Source organism: Chaetodon auriga, chromosome 10 (genome assembly GCF_051107435.1).
Source record: "Chaetodon auriga isolate fChaAug3 chromosome 10, fChaAug3.hap1, whole genome shotgun sequence".
NCBI classification, from domain to species: domain Eukaryota; kingdom Metazoa; phylum Chordata; class Actinopteri; order Chaetodontiformes; family Chaetodontidae; genus Chaetodon; species Chaetodon auriga.
Window position 1 is genome coordinate 16,194,909 of NC_135083.1, and position 22,266 is coordinate 16,217,174.

A 22,266-nucleotide genomic window follows, 5' to 3' on the forward strand; every position below is an offset into this window, starting at 1 on the left:
TCAGTGAAAAAAGTCCAGTAGATGGATCTTCCTCGCATCTGATAAAAGCATTGTATCTGTTTTTATTCCAGTTCTGCATCCCATCAGATTTCCCCTGGTTTAGTTTTCTTGTGGTGCACTCTTGTGCTTCCTTTCCCCAGAAAAGCCACGGCAATTCTTTTGACACACAATGTTAAAGCACAGCAGCCTCCAAAATAAACACATACAATGAGAGAGGAGGAAATCAATTGCTTTTAGGTCCTTGATTTCCTCCTGGTCTGAGTTTTTTTTTCTCCCCCTTTCATTTTTTACTCTTCCCTCCCAAGGAGGTCCAAAGCTGCAGACTGAATTCAGGAGGTTCATCTAGGCCACACACACACACACACACACACACACACACACACACACACACACACATGCACACGCACGCACGCACAGCTCATCTCTCAACATCTAGCTCCCCCACCCCCCATCCACCTCGCCATCCTTGCCTCTTCTCCTCCCCCTGTCTCTCAGTCCCACATCACTGAACAGTACACAGCCAATTAACGTTAGCACATGCATGATTTAGCTTCTCCCCTCTCTCTATGGCTTCAAACAGAGCTAGCACATTCAACTTCACTACACACACATGACCTCCCCCCCATGCCGAGGTATCGACCACTTCGATCCACGGTGTGAATTAAGGTGCTGGTCAGGTCCAAGTCAGGCTAATCAAGGGGGAGCTGCTCTCTTTATGTCTTTGCAGACTATAGACATCCACTAAAGCTCAAGGATTTTTTTTGAATTATTTAAACATTCTTCCCCCTAATTCATTTTTCAATGGCTCCAGAATCCCCTCAGTCTGGAGAAACTCCCTCCTCCACTCCCCCACAAACAAAACGAGCAGAGTTTTGAGCGCACAATGAAAAGTTTTGGCTTGTCAGTTTTTGTAAAAGTGGTGGAAGGCTTCTCACATTAACCCTGTGATGAGCAGAAACGCAGACATTTGAGCTATTATTAAAAAATCTTGTAAGGGCAAGCTTCAGTGATCAACTGTAATTATATACTTTCCCCGTCTGAGCAATTCCTTTGATTCAGCACAAACAAGGACTTGACAAATTGTTGTTATCAAGCTGGTGCTGCTGAAGAGGCCATGGCAACTGTGCTTCCTAACCACAGCAGTGGCAGTGGTGAAAAATATCTAACGCTTCCTCTGATAGTGTGTGTGTGTGTGTGTGAGGGAGAGAGTGGAACAGTGCCTAATAAAGCATAACAGATGCATGAACGGCCTTGCATCTGAAGGAGTGTACCTACATATACTTATTATTCATTACTCCCTGTACCACATTATTACTTGGCAGAATCAATATCGGAAGAGGCGCAGAAAACAGAGAAAGCGGCATTAGGCATTCAGCTGGTTATGGAGCTACAAATTGCTTTTAAGTGCAGACACAGTGTGTGTGTGTGTGTGTGTGTGTGTGTGTGTGTGTGAGAGACAAAGAAAGACAAAAAATGAGTATGGGTGTCTTTGGGTGCACTTATGCACAAGCATGCGCACACGTGCAGCACGAGGGCGACTAAACACGTGAAAAGTAATCGCCTCGGCCTTATTTGTAAGCTCGCTGAAATAGGCTTGCATTTTCACCGTGTGTCGCAGCGTAATTCAAGCTGAGCTTTTCAGTCGCATTACATTGTTCAGGAAATACTTACTTTTCCGGGGTCGTCTTTGGAGCGAGGCACTTTGAGAAAACACTTGTTCAAGGACAGGTTGTGTCGTATAGAATTCTGCAGGGAGAGACAGACAGAGAGAGACAGAGACAAAGGCGAGGAGAGAGAGAGGACGTGAGAGAGAAGGCAGGGGAATGGAAGAAAGAGGGAAGAGAAATACAGAAACTTAACACTACATACACTTTTTTGAAAAAGTAAATTACATTTACAGTCACTTTTTTATACGATCACCTGATTCTGGTCCCAGTCTACAGCGTGCATTGCATTTTTTCTCCAAAGGAGATTAAATATTCTGTCCTCTAGACCAGTGGTTGGCAACCCAGAGGTCGGGACCCCCTCGGGTGGGTCACAAGATTAATGGGATAGGAGAGAATCAGAAAATATTTCTTCTCACATTTCTAACCTCTTTTCTTGAGAAATGCTGGATGGTTTTAGCAATTCAAACATTTGAGAAGAGAAAGTCAGTTTGGTTGAACTGTTCATAACTCGAAGCATTATCAACATGTGATGAAGGGTCACACAGAAATCCACTGGCGGAGCAGAGAGTTTCATTTTAAGGTAGTATACAGCGTTTGTTTGGCAAATCAACCACTTGTCCCCCATCTCACCACTCTCCTTTGCCTCTGCTGCATCTGCTGAGGCTGACGTTAGCTCGAGTTTCTGGCTCCTGAGCACGTTCTTGGCCGTTAATGAAGGTACGTTAAAGTAGAGCAGTCTTTCACCACCATGTCAGAGTGAAAAAAGGCTGTGAGGAGGGGGCTGTGTCCCGGTCTGGAGCAGAATGTAATTCTGAATATGTGGAGGGGTCATGTTTAAGCCGAAGAAGGCTGTTAAAATGGGCTTTATGAAAGGTCCGCCATTTTTGAAACATTCAAATTCATAGCTTTGACCATAATGACTGGATACTGACATTTCTACAATTTGTAACACCTATTGTGTGTGTGTGTGTGTGTGTGTGTGTGTGTGTGTGTGTGTGTGTGTGCTGTGAGGAAAGAGAGAGAGAGAGAGAGAGAGAGAGAGAGAGCCGTAATAGTGCAGGCTAACCTTACATGAACCTGTTCTCCCTTCAGGCTCCCATTCTCCACTCATCTGCTGCTGCTAATTAATACCACTGGGGAGGAGGAGGGGAAAAGACAGAGGGATGGGAGGTATTTCTCTGCTCTTTCTCCTCAGCTCTCACTGCTCAACACCGGCTTTGTTTCTCCTATAAAAAAGAGCACCTTCTCTCTCTCTCTCTCTCTCTCTCTCTCTCTCTCTCTCTGTCTGTCTGTAGCATACCATAACAGCCCGGTCCACCTCCGCCCCGCCCTGCTCCTCTTGGAGAAAAGCTCCGGCAGTTTTCAGCTGCTCTACTTAGCGGGTCACTGGCTGTTTGCGGCCGTCCATCAAGGAAACGCGTGGCAGTCGGGTGATGAAAATGGCAAGGAGGGCTGCCACAAGCTCAGCACACAAAGGCAACCATCTGTTCCAAAAACTTTCCTGAGGGAGGAGGCGCCTGATCATTAACACCGAGTCTGCCACCACTTCAGCAGCCAGCCCGTCTAACTTTGCTAACCTCTACCTACTGTTTGTATATTTACACACAATTTTTTTTTTTTTTTTTTTTTTATCACTCAAGCAGTTTTTACACACCTGGGCACTACTTGCAATGTCTGCACAACCCTGTGTGTTTCAGACTTTGCACACTGGAACTTTTCACTTTCAGACATGTGTGTTGGGGCCAGGAGGTGTGCCAAAAAGTCATCAGCGCTGATCTTAAAAATCTTTCATTGGCCTAAATAAGTTTGTTAAGTTTTCCCCACTGTGTGGAGTCATAAGCTTCCCCCATAAAGAAAACGAAGAGTTTCAAGTATTATTTTCAGGATTATTTGAGGCACAGAGAGCTCGTGATTCACGCGTCCACAATCAGCCAACCATGCAAATCAATGGGAATGTCAGGATACCAGACAAGTCCCGTTTTCACATAACACTAATTCCTTTATGTTGTTAATGATCAGTGTTTACAGTCAGGCACATTTGTGATTGATAGTGAGACATATACCAAAAAAATTATATTGCTCATCTCTAATCTACATGTGAGGTGAGGTTTTAAACACTTCCAGTCTGCTTTGGAGGCATCATACGCCCTCTCATCATGTTCCAGTGTTTAATGGCATTAAACTCGCTGCACAAATCTACTTGCTCTGACATTTTTTACCAAAAAAAACCCCATATAAACCTACATTATAATGCAAATGGTATTAGCTGAATGCTCCATGCACAGGATATTTGTAGCAGTATCGGAAGTGACAGCTTGCAGCCTTACTGTTGCTCTATATCACTGTATGTATTGCTATATGTTAACCACTATTAGCTTGTATTTTTTGTTCTTATTTGTGACTTTGAGTGAAATAAACAATGAATGCCTCTGCCTGGTGTTCTTTCTACAAATATTTGTGGCATTACCTTCTTAAATCTCCAATTTTCAGCCACAAAACACCAACAAAAATAGAGACATTTTGTCAAGATCATCCAGCCTTTATACAACCCTGTTTCCAAATAAGTTGGGATGCTGTACAAAACGTAAACAGAAACACAATGTGATGATTTGCAAAACACTGAAACCCCATATTTAATTGAAAATAGCACAAAGACAACATGTCAAATGTTGAAACCAGGAAATTTCATTGTTTTTTTTTGTTTTGTTTTTTTCAAAAATTATATCCTCATTTAGGACATGTTTCCAAAAAGTGGCGACAAAAGACTGGGGAAGTTGTGGAATGCTAAAAGAAAACAGCTGGTGGATCATCTGACAATGAATGAGGTTAGCTTAGTAAGATGAATGGCTGCAAAAAGAGCATCCCAGAGAGTCTTTCTGAAGGAAGGCAGGGACGGGTTCACCGCTCTGTGACAGACTGCGCTCGCAAATAGTGCAACAATTTAAGAAGAACATTTCTCAACGTAAAACTGCAAAGAATTTGGGTATTTTGTTGTCTACAGTACATAATGTCAGTAAAAGATTCAGAGAATCTGAAGACATGAAGGGAAAGGACCAAAAAATAAATACTGGCTGGTCGTGACCTCTGGTCAGACGGCACTGCATTGAAAACAGGCTGGATCCTGTCGTGGACATCACAGCATGGACTCAAGTGGAAAACTGTCCTGTGGTCTGATGAGTCAAAATGTGAAATTATTTTTGGATATCATGGATACATGTCCTCTGGGCTAAAGAGGAGAGGGACCAGCCAGCATCCGTGATGGTATGGGGGACATTAGTGCACATGGCATGGCGAGCCTGCACATTTGTGAAGGCACCACATTCTGCATGTATTACAGCAGCATGGCTCCACAGTGAAAGAGTCCAGGTGCTTAACTGGCCTGCCTGCAGTCCTGACCTGTCAGCCACTGAAAATGATTGGTGCATTATGAAATGTAAAATATAGGAGGCCCTTAACTGCTAAACAGTCTCCTCAGTTCCCAAATGCTTACAGAAAGTTGTTAAAGGAAGAGGTGATGCAACAGAGTGGTCACATGACCCTGCCCCAACTTCTTTGAAACATGGTGCTAGCATCAAATTTTAAATGAGGATATGTTTTAAAAAAATTACATTTCTTGGTTTCAACATTTGACATGTTGTCTTTTCAATGAAACACCGGGTTTCAATGTTTTGCAAATGATCACATTCTGTTTCTATTTACATGTTGCACATTGTCCCGACATTTTTGCAAATGGGGCTGTACTTTGCAAAGCAATTACTACTTTATCTGTTCAAATCCATTCAGAGTTAATGTGCTTTTCATTTACAGTTTAATTTCTATATGTTATATGTGCTCTGCGGAGAGCCTTTGTAGTATGAAGTCCATTCAACATATGCACACAACCACATACTGTTAGCCACCCACACGTTCCCAAAAAAGGTCAATGGCAAATTAAACACTTTCTTTTTCTCTTGTCAATGACAGGAAAGTGTGCGTACAGAGCAAAAAACCAACAGCTTCACCACCAGGTCAGAGCTGCAAGGACGTACATGCTCATAAGGAAAGTGCGTGTGACTCTTTGTGTGTATAATTAGCGTAGACTGTCCTTCCACCCAGAAAGCATCAGTCTGCTTGTGTGCACACATTGTAGATGCAGATACATAATGTAGGCACATACGCTTTCTTTTCTACATGCTCGAGAAACAGTAATCTCCTCTCACTGGATGAGAATAGTCATCATCAATAAATGTACTGATTAGCAGTGCTGTGAAGTAAGATAATGAGATTCTCTGCTGTGTCCTCCTTCCACCCACTCCTCACCCTGCCTGATTAATGAGCTTATTGGTCCGGGCTGGGGCCATGCCATTCCTGCCCAGCAGCTGATGGATCACGCAGTCACAGGCATCGTGTGTGAGTGTGTCTGCACGTAGGAAGGACACTGAAGAAGACTACTGGTTCATCGCCATAACTTTAGCATGCGGAATATTACATATGCGCCATAAACACTTGCCGATTCCACTACAGGGAGATGCCACAAAAACAAACTTGTGGCAAAATGGGCAATATCGGTGTGTTCATGTCTCCTCTTTGCATACAAACCTTTAAAACTACGGTATGCTTCTCACACACACACACACACACACACACACACACACACACACACACACACACACACACACACACACACACACACCTTTCCGATTTTGGATTAGGCTGTGATTGGCCAACTGAGGTGAAGGAGGCGGCAAGGTGTGAACTTCTGTAGCCTGTGAATGACTTCCAGAAGTGACTGTCTGAAAATGTGTGTTATCCCCATATTAATTAAAACAAAATGACACGCCCGTCTCTTTGCCAGCTTTTCACTCCGCCTCCCTTTATTTAGGCAGTTAGTTCTTTTTGAGCATAACCTGACCCTTAAAAATGCATTAAGTCAATTTCAATATTTGAATGTGTTATATGTGAAATATGTTTTTCCAAGACCACACACACGTCAGGCTGAATTTTGGGGACATGTGTACAATATGATGTATAAGACATCTACGATATTTCCATTTCAAAACATCTTTGGTTTGAATAATATAGTTTTGCAAGTGTAAACATTTTAAATCAACTTCAGGGAAAATGTTGAGTAAAACGTAAAACTGAAGTTATTCTGCTCTTGTGTTGAACAATAATTACATCTCATTTTTATTTGTGTTTCAAAAGAATATGTTCAGAAATAATGATATTGTAACAGACAATAATGCAGCACAAGCTAAGAATGAAATACTAATTATTCAAAATATCTAAAAAAATATATATTTATGTAACATTAGGTACATAAATAGTGAGCAAGACAGGCAGAGAGTGATAGATAAAGAAAGAGGTGTGTTGTGTGCATGCATGAATACACTATATATATCATTTGGAGTGCAGACTACAGTGCACCTGCATGCACTCATTTTACAAACTACTGTACATGAACAGTTCCCATAATGCCTCCTGATTTTCTGGGCGATTTTTAGAGACTGGAGATTAAGAGCTATGTCACAGAAAAATGAGGTCAAACAATAATTTTTACACAGTTATTATTAGATATGAGGCTTTGTGCATGCATGTGTGGTATCTACCATACACACTGTTCATGTGTGCATGTGGCACTGGCGGCTGCTGCTGCTGCTGCTGCTGCTGCTGCTGCTGCTGCTGCTGCTGCTGCTTCTTAACGTATGGTGCAGCATCCTGGACTTGAAGAGGTTAGTTATATAAGGCGGGCTTGATAAGCATGGATGACTTTTTGACAAAATGCAATGTGATATAATGTGATGTGTGACAAAAAGTCAGGTTTTGGAAACATGCTGTTGGGTGGAAAGACAGAGGAAAGGCATATAAGGCTCTGTGTGTGTGTGTGTGTGTGTGTGTGTATGTGTGCACATCTTTGTGTGTCTATGCATGTGTGGATCAGTCAGTCAGAGAAAGTGATCAAAGAAAGGATGACAAGTTTGAAGGTTGACAGAAATGGTTGAAGAGGTTAAAGTATGTGCATGTGTGTGCCGATGAGGTGGGGTGCAGGTTAAAGCAGCCAGAAGGATATTCTGGCCATAGGCAGGAAGCTTACTGTGTGTGTGTGTGTGTGTGTGTGTGTGTGTGTGTGTGTGTGAAGATACACCAAGGAAACAGGTCACACGGAGAAGACTCAGGTTACATAAGCGGGTAGGTTTGGAAGATTTGGGTCATGGCAGCTGAGTTAAATACGAAGGGGCAACACAAGATGGCATTTCCTCTAAACTGAATTAAACAGTCTTGAAAAGTGATGTTTCACATGCGCGGCGAAAACACTTTTAACAAAACAATACTGATTACACTGAAATGGTTGGATGGCGAAGTTGAATGCACTGGAAACATAAAGTACAGCCCAGCTGGTATAGAGTTGCGAAGTGGGAGGAAGTATTTTCGGGTGCCTCGGTTTCCAGAAGTAACAGCCCCATTCACTTTGTGCATACGCGGTGTAAGGCAACTCACACTTGGAGCACATCAATGCTTATATGGGCATGAAGCTCTCCCAGTTGAATCATCAGGTGAAAACATCGGGTTCTTTGATGTACTAGTCGGTGTTCATAAAAATGCAAGAAGAGAGGTCAACTACGACTCCAAAAGAACGTTTCTGAAACTGAAAATGTATTTTTCTCAAACACCTTCTACCAGTGAGTGATTAGATCATACACTCACACACCAGCTTCTGCTTTACCGGCTGAGGTGGGTGAGGCGGACGGGGCTCTGCCAGACAAAGGTGACGTACATTGCGTGCACCGATCAGGTTTTGAATGAAAAAGTGATGACGCTTGTGGGGTTGTTTGCTCATGATGCCAGACCCCTGTCAATCACATCTGATCAAACCACAACCACACAGTCCTGATCAGGCAGACTAGTTGATAGACTAGACTTTCAAGAGTTCAATTCTTAATAAATAATAGCAAAAGAAATATGTTTTTAATTTAGTCATGAATGTTTGAAACACAAACAGGTAAACACTGTTGCTAAAATGACACCTTGCACATACTGTATGTACACCAACGTCTTATTGATCACTGCAATCATTCCTGCTGTCCATACTGGCTGCAGAGAGCCCTTTTCAGAGAAATGTAAATATAAGTGATGGAGGACAACAACTATAGTCCTTGTTCTGTGCAATAATCAATCTCTATGCTCAGCTAGCTATCTCTAGCAATCTCTCTTTCCTGCCATTATAAAAAGGAAATGATCATAATGGTGTGCTAGGATTGAGCTGAAAAAACGTGATCCTTTTAAAGTTTGTTGAAGACAGTCTCTTATTAGAGACAGGCCTTTGTTTCCATTTTTTTATGCTAATACATAATGTGTATTTTCAGAGGTTCACAGGGCATAATTTCTTTAAGTGTCAGGACTTGAGCACACTGAGATAAACATTATGAGATGTCATAATCAAAAGAGCACCAGTCAAACCTCAAGCGGATGAAGACGATATGAAAAACCTGATGAAAAAATGGAATTTAAGCTGGTTTTATGTCTTAGGTTGAGGAAGATCACAGCTTCCTCGTTGCTCCGATGTTTTCGTTTGCAAAGTATGAATGTATTGTATTTTTATTGATAAGCTAACTTTTCCACCTCAGCCAAGAGTAAAAATTTTTTTTTTTTTTTTCGGTGTTTCTACTCTTGTTTTGCTTTTTATGTACAAATTAAAAGTGCACATAAAAACAAGTGGCTGGAAATGTGCAGAGCGATTTGGACTGTCTTACTGTAATAGTATTGATAATGTTGGAATAACTGCCGTACAAATTAAAATTATGCTCAATTTACTTTTGTGGTTTCTCTGCTGTTTTTATCCCAGCTATTACGTATTTGAGACCCAGCCATTACTTCATTATGAATTTTGGATTTTATTTGAGAATTTACAAGACTTTGAACTCAAAGATAAACATGTAAAGCACACAACCTGAGGTATCGACTTCAGGTCTGTTGACAATGTACAAATAAATTAAAACATATTCAAGCTTAAGATGGAACTTAAAAGATTAAGTATTTTTTTTATGTTAATACATGAAAGAAAGAAAGACAGAACACAGAACTGCTGAAAACAGATGCAGAAATGAAGAAAACAAATTTAAATTCAGCACAGTGCTCTTTGAAATCCAACATATGGGACCACTGTGGTCCTGCAGATGAATGAGCCTCAGAGGCTGGAGAAAAGTAGATTTTCAAGTTTTTGTTGCTGAATAAATTCTCTAATGTTGTTGTTTAACTGCAACATGGAACAGAAATGCACTCTTCATGTCTGTGGTTGTGTAAATCCTGCTGAAACCTCTGCCCAGCTGTGTGTCTGCAGGGAGACGAAGGTCAAAGGGCGAGAGGTTTGCCAGGGTATTAACCTATGGAGGGCCTATGGAGTTTGATGTGCACACACAAATGCACACCCACACAGCCATATTCAGGAGAGTCTCTCCCATGCCCTTCAGGATGAATGTATTGTGGTGTCAGAGGTAGTCGTTGTGTGCACACAGACAGAACAATAGATAAAGAAACTGAGAGAAAAGGAAGGAAGATATAGCAAGAGGGGATATTTGCAGAAAAGAGAGACGGAGGAGATTTTATTAACTTTCAGCTGAACCCATACAGTGCATAAAGAGAGGGTAAAATGTGGTAAAGTTTGAAGGTAAGGCAGAGGAGAAGGAGCTGGGAGGGGGGAGGGTGCAAGAGGCACAAAGAAGTAAAGAGCTGGAGTCGGCTGGAAGAGGGAGTGTGGGGGTACGCGCACATACGGACAGGTGTCTTAGATGTGAAAGTCTCCTGGGTTCTGAGCATCATTGAGATGCCTTATTATATCCTGATGGTGACGGAGTGACAGACGCTCCGTGAGAATGCGAGGTTGAATACAAGTCACTACTTCAAACCCCATCTAATACATATTCATTTCATTTGATGGACCCTTCCCCCGCCCTCTTCACTCCCTCACTGAAGTACTTCACACAAGTCATCTATAAGATGAGAAATGTGTGTGTGTGTGTGTGTGTGTGTGTGTGTGTGACTGTGCAATGAGTGTTTATACACGAGTGTGTGTGCCTGAATGTGCGTGTGTGTGCAGATGTGTTTATTTCTCAGTTTTGCTTGTGCATGCACCTGCACATGAGTGTGGGTGTAGGCAGGTGTGTGTGCACCTGTGCATGCGCCTGTGACTGTGAGCAGTTATGTACACACCTGTTCAGCCATGTGAATGTGTGTCTATATGCAAGCATGTCTTATAGCAATAGTGTGCTAGCGCCTGTTTACAGATGCATGTGTATGTGTGTGTAATGAAAAGAGAAGGAGAGAGAGGGCATAAGTGAGTGTGTATGTGTGTGTGGGGGTGTGTGTGTATGACTGGCACAAAACCACCTCAGACAAGGTGGAAGTAGGGTTGCTGCTGTCTCTGGAGATCTCGTAAGAAGCTCCAACACAATAAGAGTAAACTCAAATTCAGTGTATCATTCCGCCCAGCAGCCCCAGCACCAAAACCTGCTACATCACGGTCTACTGGCAAGCCCTCGTCACAGGTTGCACATCGCCGTCGGTCTGACTTAATTGTTGGCCATGAGCACATGCATTTCCGTTATGTCCTCACAGCAGGGGAAATCCGAGCCCCCCCCATACAAGCCGTGTCTTGAGCGGATCAACGCATGCCCGGACTGGTGACTAGAGAAAAAGCTCAGTTTTTAAAAGCCTTTGTGTTCATCTCTGAGTACTTCTGTAGTTTCGAACTGAATCACTGTGGCTTGGAGTGAAGTTTCACTCATCTGTTCCTGTTCGTCCTGGCGAGTAACCAAATGCGACATCGACAAAGATGTCTGCGTCATCTGCCATGAATCCCAGCCCAAGAAGACATCAAATAAGGCACTCTACCACATAAAGACTGATATCAGATATCAAAATACCAGATTTCGGGCCACCTAGGTATACTAACAGCCACCAGGGTATATTTGGTGACATATTTTGACATTTTTAAGTTTTCTTTGTCATCCATCCCAGAGGACGATGCTATCCGGGGTCGAGTAACTAGTGGACAATCTCTCCTCGCTCTACCCCTCCCGTCTAGTGACAGTCGCAGTCGCTCTGCAGTATCCCTCCTGTAAATGCACTGATTGCTGTGGTGCAACCTCTCCCGTTTAATATCAGCCTACTTATGCCGGTGCTTCATAAAAGCTTGAAAGTGGTGACAGTGTCGTTCGGTACCATGATGGTTTCGATTGTTTCGATCGGGTACGTGCTTACAAAACACACTGCTGAAGAAGAGAGTCAACAGAGCAGACATATGCGAGAGGGAAACAGAAAGAGAGTTTGTAAATACTAAAATAAGGCGGAGACTAAAACGTTGAAGTAAGGTAATATAGGTAATGTATTCTTTAAAATTATGCCCCAAAGCTGGTGAAGAGCACAAATAAAATGGGTGTTCTGTTAAGTTACTGCTGATGTAAACCGAACATTTCCTGCTGCTGCTTCAGATTAAAAGCTTTCCTCCGGCTAACCAGCAGGAGGCCATTATTGTGAAGCAGCTACAGGAATTATCATGTGTTTATCACCCAGTGAAGAGAGCTTTGTTAGCGGTGCCATTCTCCAATAAAAATATAAGCAGAAACAGACTCGGTGAGCAGTTAAATGAAGAGCTGCACGTAATGGTCTTCTCCTGCATTTTGTGCAAACCAGCACACCTCCAGCATGTCATCAAGGTAAACAGCTTCTTTGACCACGCCATGCCCTGCAGGGCGGCCCAGAGCCATGAGCAGCTCAACCAGCAGGTGCATTTAAATAATTATCAGAGCCTGAAGAAGTAAAACAGTCTTCACAATTAAAGAGCTTTGAGATCTTTTTTTAGCAGCTCTTCACCCCCTGGATTAATCTTGTAACCTTTGGGGTGTCCCGGCCTCCGGGTTGGTAACCATTATCCTGAACGGCCAATTGTTTGACATTCTCTACAAGCTACCACCCTCCCTCTGTCACATCAGCAGATTTCTCATCTCACAGCTGATTTAGAAAGACAAATCCTTTCAGCTGTTATTCTAATACAGTGTTTCAAAAATAACGCGGAGACCAAACGAGGTTGCAGAGCAGCGAGAGGTCACGGCGGCACACTTCCTGTTGCTGGTTGTGTCGAGCAGAGCGCTGTGGCGAAGTGACAGCTTCTGTCAGCGGCTTTCCGGCGGAGGAGGCGAGTGAAGGGGGAAGGAGGAGGGAGGGGAAGGAGGACAAGCAGGAAGGAGCTCCTTGGTGGTACTCTGCATCCCAACAATGTTTGACAGCCTCCTTTTTCTACCCTCGTTGTTTCTGGATGAACTGAAGACCACTCTACAGTGAGTTATGAATGTACTAATTCAACACAGGTGAGCAGTCTATAACATACGTCTGCTAACACACAGCGAGAAGATGAAGTTAAAAAGCCAAATTTCTGAGTGATATACCTGATCGAGTGAAAGAGGCTCCATTCACCATCACATCTCTTTGATCTCAGCTCAGACGAGTCCAGAATGTAAAAAATCTGAACATGAGAACAAACTGCGGGTTCAGAGGTTTGACCACTTTAAGATGCGGTAAAGTAACCAGGTTATTTCTGTCGCTTTACTTAGCAGATGTTGGCTGTGATTTGCTGTTTGGTGACAGAGACGGATGAAGGCGAAGAGATCAGAGACAGCGAGTTCTACCAAAACCAGCTGAAAGTGCTAAAGCGGAGGCGTGTCGTTGCCACATGCGTTCCATTTTGTCACATTATGCCATTTCAGTGTGGATGCACGGAGGTCGTGGGAGAAACACCCATGGATTGTTGGAAATAACTAAAAAAACGGAGAGAAAACTTTATATTATGGTACACATTAACTAGATGTCTATTAGCCATTATAAAGCACTTACTAATGCCTTATTCTGCATGACCATATTCTATAACTACTAGGCCATTAGGAGTTTTCCCTCATTAACCTCCTAATTACTCCTTATTGATAGTAAAGACGTTGTTGTATTTGAATTATGATCTTCATAACCCTGAGCTCCAGAACAATAAGTGCATTATAATGACTAATCCAGAGCCAATATGCTACTAATATGGATGCTAATAAGAACTAGTTAATGGTCAATATGTGTTACTGAAAATATATTGACTGAAGTTTCATGTAAAAGCTTCGGCTCTCTAACTCTGTGCATGTTCAATTGCAGTGAAAAGCACTTGACAACTATCGAAGGGGCATTTTTTGTTACTTCATGCCACTTGTTTGTGCTGGATCAAAGTTAGCTTTTACATGAATTCAATACTTCCTCTGTCTTTCCATAGATTTATGAAAAACAGAAAAAATGGTCACAGTGAGTCACTGGCAAAATCTGCTTTGGTTCAGTGTCCATTTTATCTTTTATGGTAAAAAGCAAAACACAGGATTTACTGACACAAAGATCACCCCACACGCATGAGCAGAGCTTCGAACTTTTGTTTTATGACATACTCCGACATTATTAGGGTCTGACAAAAGACAGGCCCTCTAGTCTTTACGGGATACAAACCCAGTGGCTAGTGAATAAGCTCATTCTGTGGTATAATTGTTGCATTCCAGAGTGCTACGGAAACCAACTTTAAGCCTATTATTAGCCATATGGAGAGTGCTACAGGCCTGACTGGTTAGAGAGGGAAACGCGGTGCTGGATGGGTGCCAAATCCTCGAGGAGATAGCAAGCGAAATTCCTTGCTTTTAATTAAGAATTTAATACTGAGACTGCTATTAGTGATTAGTATGTAATTAAAAGCTCTAGCAGTGTTACACAGCGAGTATAATTAATAGCTGCATGTGTGCATGTAGAATGTGTGTGTCCGTGCGTATGGAGGGGCCTAAAAATGACATTCGGCCGATAATCTCAAGTTGGTCTTCAAACGATAGCAACAGTTTACATTAAAAATCAAAATGTGGCGGAGGGACGGTGGACCTGGTATACGCTGCCTCAGTATTTGTGCAATTACTGTTTCACAATTCATCCTTAACTTCTCCCGGATTGAGCAAGTAAAGAATATTTCTTGCATAAGGGATGTCCACAGCTCTGAGTGTTTGTCTGTGAAACACTAGAGCTGTGACATGGGACACTGTGGATCAGTTTATTTTCTAGCTTCAGTAATAAATATTACTTAGGTTTCCACTGTGACAGTGTGATGAGTTTTTTAAACTTCAATTTTTCTAAAATGCTAGATTTCCTTTTACCATTATACCACAGCATTAAGAAATGTATTGAGTTGTTGAGGTAAACCTGGATTCTTTCAGTTATTGCTGTTTTAGTTACTGAAATTAGGATTTTGTTTTCTAAAGATTAATTCAATTTGCTATCTGAAATAAGCTTTGACAGCAAAATACCAAAAAATATCACTTTAGAGTCAAGGTTTAGTTTGAATTACTTTGAGAATCAAATATTTCTAATGCAATGTGGAGAGGGAGACTTTGAACTTCACACACACACACACACACACACACACACACACACACACACACACACACACACACCAACATCTGCACTGCAGACTGGTCTAATGTCACGTGAAAGCTGGGAATGCTACATGTAACACTTCTGTATGTGTTACTTAGTGACGGGGGGATCAACAGAGTCAGAGGTGAGACTCAATTAAACAAGCAGACGTCTGTGGCATTCTCACCACCACCACCACCACACTCTTTTAAAATGACTCTCTGGCACATGCAGCACACACACACACATACACACACTGACAGAAGTAACCTTGTACACAGAGCCAAGCACATGTACATAAGCACTGCATACTATAGAAGTACAGACACACACACACGCTGCACACAATAGATCTTCCACTGATTGTCTCAAAGCTGAATCACAAAGTACAGCGGCGAAATTTCAGATGTGCTCATGAGACACAGGCTCAGGAGCCTCGGTGCAGCTCCAGCCACATAATGACTCCCAGCAGCCAATGACAACAGCCTTCCCCCACATATGCAAGTACACTTGACAATCCGCGCCGACCTCCACGGCGCTCAGTCGCAGATCTCCCACAGAGCAGGCAGGAGAGGACTGGAGCCAGAATAATGGCCTTGTGCTGATTCATATCAGGTGATTGTCTGTGACATGTGGTGTTCAGCCAAAGGCCAAAGGCCATTGTGGTAGGACTGCCCTTTACAACGTCACATTAGGCCTTGCTAATTCGCAGGCAATTAGCCCGGCTGCATGGGAGCTAGCCTGAGGCGATGGGGGTCGCAAGAGAGCAGGTTAGTCAGCACATACTGCAACAAGCTATTTGCTGAAGGTACAGGTCTAGACTGCATTTCTCGAGTGGTAAATAATGGGAAGGCCTGCACATTTCAGAAATAATGTAGCACTGAGGTGAGCTTTGAATAACCATCATTTCCCATCATTATATTCAGCCTGAGCAGAATAAAATAGAGCAGCATAGAATACAGATTTATATTTTTTCATTTCATCGATTCATCATTTAGTTTTTAAAATATAGTGAAAAAATGGCCATCACCACTTTTTAGAGCCAAATGTGATGTCTTTAAATTCCTTGTTTTGTCCCACCAGCAGTCCAAAACCAAAAGACATTCAATTTACAACATGGACACATTTTAGGGGCTGAAACCAATAAATGTTTTGCTTAATAAGGGACTTATATGATCAATCCATTTGCAAAATCGCTCTGTCAATCAACTCATTATTTCAAGACTTAATAGAATCAAACTAAATAGAAGAGAAAATGATAGTATTATCCACAAAGACTGAAAACATTATTTCATCAAGATATAAAACACAACATACAGCAAAACAGATAAAGAGAGTGAGTTATAAAACGCCGAAATATGATATGAAAGGAAAGCTTAATTACGAAAAACATAAAACATTACACAAAACATTTCTGTCGGGCAGGTAGTGAAGGTCAGTTTCCAGAGTTAAAAAATTCTGATTGGGATAAAAAAAAGAGACATTCTCAAAAGACCAAAAGCAGACTTCATTACAGATGGTTACAAACCAAGACCAAGACAGGAAGCCAGAAAAACCAGAAAACCCCGCGTGGCTTTGGTCCCCCGCTGCGTACTCACTATGAGTCGCGGTAAAGGTGGAACCTCGAGTGGAGGGACACGTGGGTGTGAAGGGGCTGTGAGGGGGCTGCAGAGGGCATGGGAAAACAGAGCAGCGTAGGACAGACAGAGAGCGGGAGAGGCTGGTAAAGATAACGGGGGAGATAATGCTGTTCCAGCGATACAGAATAATGACGCAGCCTGATGCAACGCCGTTCGCATTCCCCTCCTGCATACTGTAACTCCAGTTTAATCCTTTGCTTCAAAAACGGAAATGCTACGCAGGCATAGCACACGAGACGAATTTAGGAGCATCAACGGGTTCCATAAACAAATGCCTTGTGCATTTGTGTTCTATTTAGTTTCAGGACTTCTTTGTTGCAGACTCTAAACCTCCTCCACAGCTCTGGAGCAAGGTTCTCATCCGTGCTTCTCGGAGGGAAAGACCTCTCCATATTCATTTCCAGCAGAGACGCACAAATCTCACGACCTTGGAAAGCTACTTGATTGTAAGAGCTAACTAGATTTAGGCCGTTTAATGCACGTGAAAGTGCGTGTGTGTGCGTGTGTGTGTCTGTGTGCTGCTGCAATACATGCAGTAAGCCTGTGGTGTTCAAACAGTGTATGTGTTCGTGTGATTTCTATGTATGAAAGCTGGTGTGTGTGTGTGTGTGTGTGTGTATGTGTGTGTGTATGACTGTGTGTTGTCCTGGTTTCAACTCTGCCGTTCCTGCACTCTCACATTATCATACAGAGCAGACGGAGTGCGTGTGCTGGGTAGTAAAACTCTCCTCTGCTCTCTGACAGTCTCCTCTCTCTTCTCCAACTCGACCCCCCCCACCACCACCACCACCACCCCCCCCGATCTCCTCTCCTGCTGTGCTCCCCGTGTGCAATCTGTAGACTGCACACGTACACTGCCGACCTGAGCGGGAGTCTCTCTGTAGGTGTACGAGCTTGTGTGTGTGTGCAGGCGTGTGTGGCAGAGGGTGAAGGAGACGGCAAGCACGGCGGACTGTGTACGAGGCGTTTTCTGAAAGCTGGAGCGTTCGCCTTGAGTTGGTACATTCAGAAAACACGCATTTCAAAGTATGTGCTCGCAACGCGCGCGCGCGTGTTTGAGCTGACGATGTCTGCCGAACGTGGCAGCCAGACAATCTCTGTGTCTGCGTCCCACTGTGTACAGCTGACAGCAATCACCTGAACTGGAATGAACCGGACTTATGTAACTTTCCCTGTGACGGCCATGGCTGGTATAAAACAAGCCCCACTGTGCTGAATCGGGTCATCCAGGAAGCAAAAGTTTACAGCTTTTTCTCAAAGACACGGAAATGTAACTTGTACTTTACCTTGAAGTGCTGCAGAGCTCTTAATTTGTTACTTTACATGCTTCTAAAATGTCAGTTCATGCACAGTTCAGCAGATGTGAAAATGTCTTTTTTCCTTTTTAAAGTGCTGTGCTTTGAACACATTCTGTCATATGCTCTTACACTGACAAATAAACAACTTTGGGTACCTCACAACAAACCCTCCGAACTGATATCATGGTCAAATGCCAGAACATGGGAAAATATAACCACAATGCCATTGGTGCTGTGCTTTAATGATGCCACTAGAATGCAGCCACACACACAAATCAATGAATCTCGAGGTGTAATTATGGGATACTAAAACATCCTGGCACTCAAATACAACCAGCAGGAGAAGGCAGTCATGAGCTGCAGCGAGAGAAAGCCTGAATGGTCTTAATAACCCCTATCCTCTCTCTCCGAACAGAAAACGAATTGATTGAATCCTACATGCAGGTAAGAAGCTCTGCCAACACAACCTGGCTTGTATCATAACCTTTTTGTCTCCGTTTCTGGCATGCAGCTCTGCTCAGGGAATGGTGTGTTGAAGATTATAGACGGGGAACAAACACAGGTTCGTGAAAGGGAAAGAAAAGAGGAGAGGAGTGAGTGACTAAGAGAGAGAAGGAGTGAGGAAGGGGAGCAGGGGGGGTTGGTGAAGTGCAAGTACTTGGGAGATGAAGATAGAAAGTGAAAGAGAGAGAAATAATGAGAGAAGAAGAAAAATGTTCCCGCTCTCAGAGAGATGAATTGGTTGATAGTTTGCAGACAGCCTTTTCGATGTGTCAGTGGAAGGACTATATTCATCCCCTTCTTCACTAATAAGGTAGAGAATCCCCAAGACACAACCGTAGGGATCTATTCATTTGTCTCCAATAACACAGCCACCTTTCTGCTCATATTAGCCAGGATTTGCATAGCTACATTTACATAAGGATTTAATAATGTCGTCTGAATGAGACGAAATGCATCTGTCAATCACTCTGGTTCACTGAGAGGTTTTCCTGCTCTTCGAGGCAACCACTGGATCAGATTTGTGCATTTTTGAGCACTGGCAACGCTGCTGAGGTTTGATAGCGTTTGATCAAATTTGAATCCAGTATTAAATCCGCTTGTTGAATCCAATTTCTTTCAAATCCCGGATCACATCTCGGTTTAGCTTTGAACATTTAGAAGTTATAAATAACTCAACTTAAGTCAAAGATTCAGATCTGTGGGAGTAACTATGACCTGAAAAGCACACGGGGACATTGAAATAACAGCTGTCGCCGGCTTACTTTTGCACACCTCATATTTCATGAGCTACTTGCTTCAAAACAGAAGTTTAAATTATTAACATGATATATATGAGAAAGTACAACCGGCACGGTGGACGCCATCCGAAACAGACCCGTGAAAATCCTACTTGACAAGGAGCCGCAGTCAAAAAGAGCAGCGATATTAAAATAATGTCCTAAGAACAAGGTCATTATTTACAGGCCTCAAATATTTCATATCCGGGTCCAAAAACTAATTGTCCTTTAATATAATAAACCTTTTCCATAAGTTACGGACTTCCTAAAATATTTCCCCCTGTTGTGAGGAGCCACATGATCAGTGCTGGAGTGCACTAGGATCCAGCTGGATCCACTGCAGTATTAGACACGTTGACACACAGACTCGAGATCCGTGGCAGTAAAATGAGACCCTACCAGACCTGATTACGCTTAGTATACTTTGGACCTGGTTCGACTCATGTCCCAGGTCAAGCCTCAGAACCGAGTGGACCCGTGAAGACCTCTAATTCCCACTACTGAAGCGGACATGACTCACCTCTCTGTTGGTCATACTTAACTGCAAAAACAGTTCACAGTCCAAGCGTGATCATGGGGTTGTTTTAGAGCGTGTTCTCAAGTCAAGTTGGAGAATTGATGTTAATAAGCTACAGCTGATGTAATTTGCAGTCGCTGATGTTTGTCATGTCGACAGAAGTAACAGAGTGAAAGTCAGCACTAACCAAAAAAGAGGAAGCCTGCACTCTGAATGTTTTGTACTTTGTTTTAAGAGTGAGGAGAAATTAAAAAATAGTGGATATTTAGACTTGTCAGCTTTGAGAACTGAGCAAATAACGGTATTTAAGCATCCTAGAACAGACCCAAACTGGAACCAGAGCTGAAGCCTAAAACACTCCATATCATAGCTGATCTCTCGTGTCGTCTTACCTTCCAGCCGCTGCCTGCCTCTCGGTAGTAGGGGAAGTTGTCACAGATCCACTGGTAGATCTCACTGAGGGTCATCCGTTTGCGTGGCGAGCCGTTGATGGCGAAGGTGATGAGGCTGGCGTAGCTGTAGGGCGGTTTACCGTCCCTGTGCTGTGCAGCTTCCTCCTGGTCCAGCGTTGTTCCTGGGTCCAGATGGGAGATTTTCTTGCCAGGCCCGTGTCCGTGATGGTGAGCGTGGTGGTGGTGTCCGTGGTGGTGTCCGTGGTGGTGGCCCGCATCCGCCTTCTGGATGGCTGCCCTCATGCTGAGCTGGGGGAGCCAGTCCATTGAGGTCAAGCTACTCTCCAGCTCAGAGGTCATGGTGCTTGTAGGTCAAGGGGTCAAAAGGGAAGGGTGAGAGGCTCGGTGACGTGGCGTATGGAGGATCTCCTGTTGGCTCACTGAATGGGTGCTGTGCAGCAGCCTTGGCTCAAGTCTGGAAGAGCAGGAGGTTTGTTTACTACGCCAATTCATCTCTTTAGCTGGAGCAGAAAGCACACTTGGCAGAGACACACAGATGTTAACTTGCACATTATTTTCCACATACAGTGAAGCTTTGTAAAATGGACAACGTAATATTCTAGCACGTTCATTGCCTGATCTTTAACACTGCACATAGTATACAGTAAGTATGACTTGCAATGTGAGCTATGGATAAGAAAAGACTGTAATCAAACAGTTGTATTCGTTTAAGTACACAGTGAGAAGCTAAGCAGTACGGGGGACTAGGTATGAGTTAAGTGTCTTACTCTTCCCATTCCTTTCCATCTTTCTTTGGGCCAAAGCATCTGGGGAAGTCACCGAAGTGAAAGGTAGAGTCCTTCCCTCGTGCATGTTCACAAGTTCTTCATTTAGCCACTGCAATGGCCGCTGCTGCAACGCACAAACACAAAACCACACAAGACGGTGAGCTCGCACTGCCAGACAGCCTTCATAAGATATTAATATCGCACAACCGCTCAACTGGCCTCGGCATCTGTCCAACCCGATTAAAACTCTTCTCTTTTTCTCTCTCTCTGTTCTGTATAACTGGATTGCCTCTCACTCTCCTTCCCTCCAAAGTGGAAATGGCAATTGGATCTGCAGAGTGACTAAAAGCTGGGGAATTGTTTTCACAAGTGCCTGCCAAATGGGGGGAACAGCTCGGGAGGAATTCCAACCCTCTAGAGGAGCCGAAAGGCTCGTCCCCTTTCCCTCTCTGCGTAACCCCCCCACACACACACACACACACACACACACACACCGTGTTCCCATTCTCTGAGTCTCGACGTGCCTCACTCTCCTGTCAAGTCCATGCTCAATGCCCCCCACCCCCACCCCCACCCCCACCCCCGTGCGTCTCAGATCCTGCTCAGACAGACACAAACAATGAAATAACTAAAGAAGCCTCAACATTTTAATTTGGTAGCTATTTTTAGAGCGGGACTGAACTTAAAAATGTGTCCTGTGTCAGAACTTTTTTTTTTTTTTTTTTTTTGGGTAGTGGGGGCTTTTGCAAATAGTTTTACCATGACTCAAGAAAAAAAAAACAGAGACAATCACTTGGTAGAGAAGTTACTCACCAATTGTTCTGTTCAGTCACAGAACATTCGTAGATTTGTCACTACTGGACTGAGAATGTCATGTAACTGTTACTCATCACCGGGGTGAAGATGTTGCATTCAGACACATTCTGATTCAACAAAGAGAACTGCCTCGTTTAGTGCTTGGCGCTTTGGACGATAAATGTTCTGCACACTGGGAAGTGCAGGTAAGCCTATAAATTTTACGAAAGATACAGATACAGAGGGCCAGTGTCAGTGAAGAGTTAACAACGGCTGGATGAATTCCGCCTCCTAAGAATACGGAAATCTAAATCGGAGCCTTCATCTACCATCCCGTGCAGTAACCTTCGTATGTCCTTGAACAACAAAGAGCCTCTTGGCCCACGCATTTTCCATTCATGCTCACTGTATATAATCAAGGTGGGAGAACTTCAATGTGC

At 43.3% G+C, this 22,266-nt stretch overlaps 1 protein-coding gene across 1 annotated transcript in view; it reads right to left on the reverse strand.

Annotated features, from left to right (window-relative positions):
* The window catches only part of LOC143327639 (forkhead box protein J3-like), a 60,023-nt gene that overhangs the window by 26,900 nt on the left and 10,857 nt on the right, over window positions 1-22,266 (reverse strand). Inside the window, exons 2-4 of the mRNA XM_076742095.1 lie at window positions 21,032-21,155; window positions 20,244-20,718; window positions 1,672-1,746 (exon numbers count right to left, since the gene is read on the reverse strand). Coding sequence (XP_076598210.1) covers window positions 1,672-1,746; window positions 20,244-20,603 — 435 coding nt within the window. The 5' untranslated portion in view covers window positions 20,604-20,718; window positions 21,032-21,155. The remainder of the gene's footprint in view (window positions 1-1,671; window positions 1,747-20,243; window positions 20,719-21,031; window positions 21,156-22,266) is intronic.